Below are 2,500 nucleotides of genomic sequence, written 5' to 3' on the forward strand. Positions count from 1 at the left end.
GGCAGACAGACAGACAGACAGACAGACAGACAGACAGACAGACAGACAGACAGACAGACAGACAGAAAGGCAGACAGATAGACAGAAAGACAGAAAGGCAGACAGACAGACAGACAGGCAGACAGACAGACAGACAGACAGACAGACAGACAGACAGACAGACAGACAGACAGGCAGACAGAAAGGCAGACAGACAGACAGACAGACACACAGGCAGACAGACAGGCAGTACCGTGTCTCCGTTCTCCAGCCAGCTGATGGAGGGGACAGGGTTCCCCGTGGCGTGACACTCCAGAGACACCTGGGCTCCGTACGCAACACGCTGATCCTCTGGCACCCGCAGGATCCTGGCTGGAGCTGTGGACACACACACACACACACACACACACACACACACACACACGCGCGCACGCACGCGCGCGCGCACGCACGCACGCACACACGCACGCACGCACACACACACACACACACACACACACACACACACACACACACACACACACGCGCGCACGCACGCACGCACGCACGCACGCACGCACGCACGCACGCACGCACGCACACACACACACACACGCACGCACGCACACACACACACACACACACACACGCACACACACACACACACACACACGTACACACGTACACATGTACACACACACACACACACAGCCCAAAGCCTTGTGTAAAGAACAGGTAGATGAGGTAGGACCCAGTATACTGTCAACGGTGGCCTTGACCAATTCTGACATATCAGTTCAATAATATCATAATATAAATTCAATTGACCAGTATGGAGACTGGTTTGGACAGGCCTAGTCACCCTGGACCAGTATGGAGACTGGTTTAGACAGGCCTAGTCACCCTGGACCAGTATGGAGACTGGTTTGGACAGGCCTAGTCACCCTGGACCAGTATGGAGACTGGTTTGGACAGGCCTAGTCACCCTGGACCAGTATGGAGACTGGTTTGGACAGGCGTTCTCACCCTGGACCAGTATGGAGACTGGTTTGGAGAAGGCCATGCCAAAGCTGTTCCTGGCGACGCAGCGGTATTGACCAGCGTCTTCCCTCTGCAGGTTGTGGATCTTCAGTGAGCCGTAGTCCAAGATGGACACGCGGCTGCTCACCTGGTACCAGAAACCGGAACAAAACCAACCTGGGTGAACACCTGAACCCACCTGGTTCAACACCAGGATATACAAAGTCTACCTGTATTCTGGATCAGCATATGAACTATAATTGTAATATAATTGTCGTATAGTCAAGTATAACTGTAGCATAGGGGGGGCCTATTTGTAATATAGTTGAGCATACCTGTGGAATAGGAGAAGTATCGTTGTAGTATAGCTGTATTAGATTGTAGTTTAGGCATAGTATGGGTATTTTATAGTCGTACTAAAGTTCTAGTAAGGCTGTTGTATAGCTATAGTAGTTTGTAGTATAGGTATAGTATAGTTATTTAAAGGTTGAAGTACAGTTCTAGTAATGCTGTAATATAGCTGTAGTAGGTTGTAGTATAGGCCACAACCTAAGGCTGTAGTACAGTTGTAGTATAGTTCTGTTAAGGCTGTCGTACAGGTAAAGTAAAGGTATGTTATAGTTGCGTATTGTTCCAGTCGTAGCATAGCTGTAGTATATGTGTAGTACAGCTGTAGTAGGTTGTAGTACAGGTATATCATAGTTGAGTATTGTTCCAGTAAGTATAGGTGTAGTATAGTTGTAGAATAGTTGTATAGGCATATTATAGTTGAGTATCGTTCCAGTAGTAGGATATCTGTAGTATAGGTATAGTATAGTTGTCATAGGTTGTAGTAAAGGTATGGTATGGTTGAGAATTGTTTCAGTGAGGCTGTAGTATAGGTGTAGTATATCCATAGTATAGCTGTAGTATCGCTTTAGTGTTGCTGCAGTGTTTCAAGAAGTACCTGGACCAGCTCATCGTCTTTGAGCCAGGTGATGTCAGGCTTTGGGTTGCCCAGGGTGACACAGGGCAACAAGGCCTTGGACTCCAGCAGGAGAGTGAGGTTGGTGGGAGGACGTTTGATCTGAGGTCCTGCCCAGTGACAGAGAGATAGTAGAACAATGACTGTTCAACGAAATGTGATCTCTGCAATTAAGCCGTCATTAAGCCGTCCCTAGCAGCAATAGGGTAAATTGTCCGCCACAGCTAAGCGCCCGATGGACTCCAGGCTCCAGCCTAATGCCTCGGTCGACAACAGCCGCAGGACCACTGGATGTGTTTACATCTGTGAGGAAACCAGAGTCCCACCCCAGAGCAGTACTAATCACTATGGGGAGAGAGGGAGGGAGGGAGGGAGAGAGGGAGAAAGGGAGAGAGGGAGAGAGGGAGAGAGGGAGAGAGGGAGAGAGAGAGAGAGAGAGAGAGAGAGAGAGAGAGAGAGAGAGAGAGAGAGAGAGAGAGAGAGAGAGAGAGAGAGAGAGAGTTAGAGAATATACAGAGTGAAAGAGATTTATCAATAGATAGATAGATAGATAGATAG

At 48.7% G+C, this 2,500-nt stretch overlaps 1 protein-coding gene across 1 annotated transcript in view; it reads right to left on the minus strand.

The window, feature by feature from the left end:
• musk (muscle, skeletal, receptor tyrosine kinase) overlaps positions 1 to 2,500 on the minus strand; it is a 15,847-nt gene that overhangs the window by 9,198 nt on the left and 4,149 nt on the right. The window contains exons 4-6 of the mRNA XM_030342473.1: positions 1,925 to 2,052; positions 985 to 1,126; positions 233 to 357 (exon numbers count right to left, since the gene is read on the minus strand). Of these exons, the coding sequence (XP_030198333.1) occupies positions 233 to 357; positions 985 to 1,126; positions 1,925 to 2,052 (395 nt within the window). The remainder of the gene's footprint in view (positions 1 to 232; positions 358 to 984; positions 1,127 to 1,924; positions 2,053 to 2,500) is intronic.

The sequence above is a fragment of the Gadus morhua genome, chromosome 19 (genome assembly GCF_902167405.1).
Source record: "Gadus morhua chromosome 19, gadMor3.0, whole genome shotgun sequence".
Classification (NCBI taxonomy): domain Eukaryota; kingdom Metazoa; phylum Chordata; class Actinopteri; order Gadiformes; family Gadidae; genus Gadus; species Gadus morhua.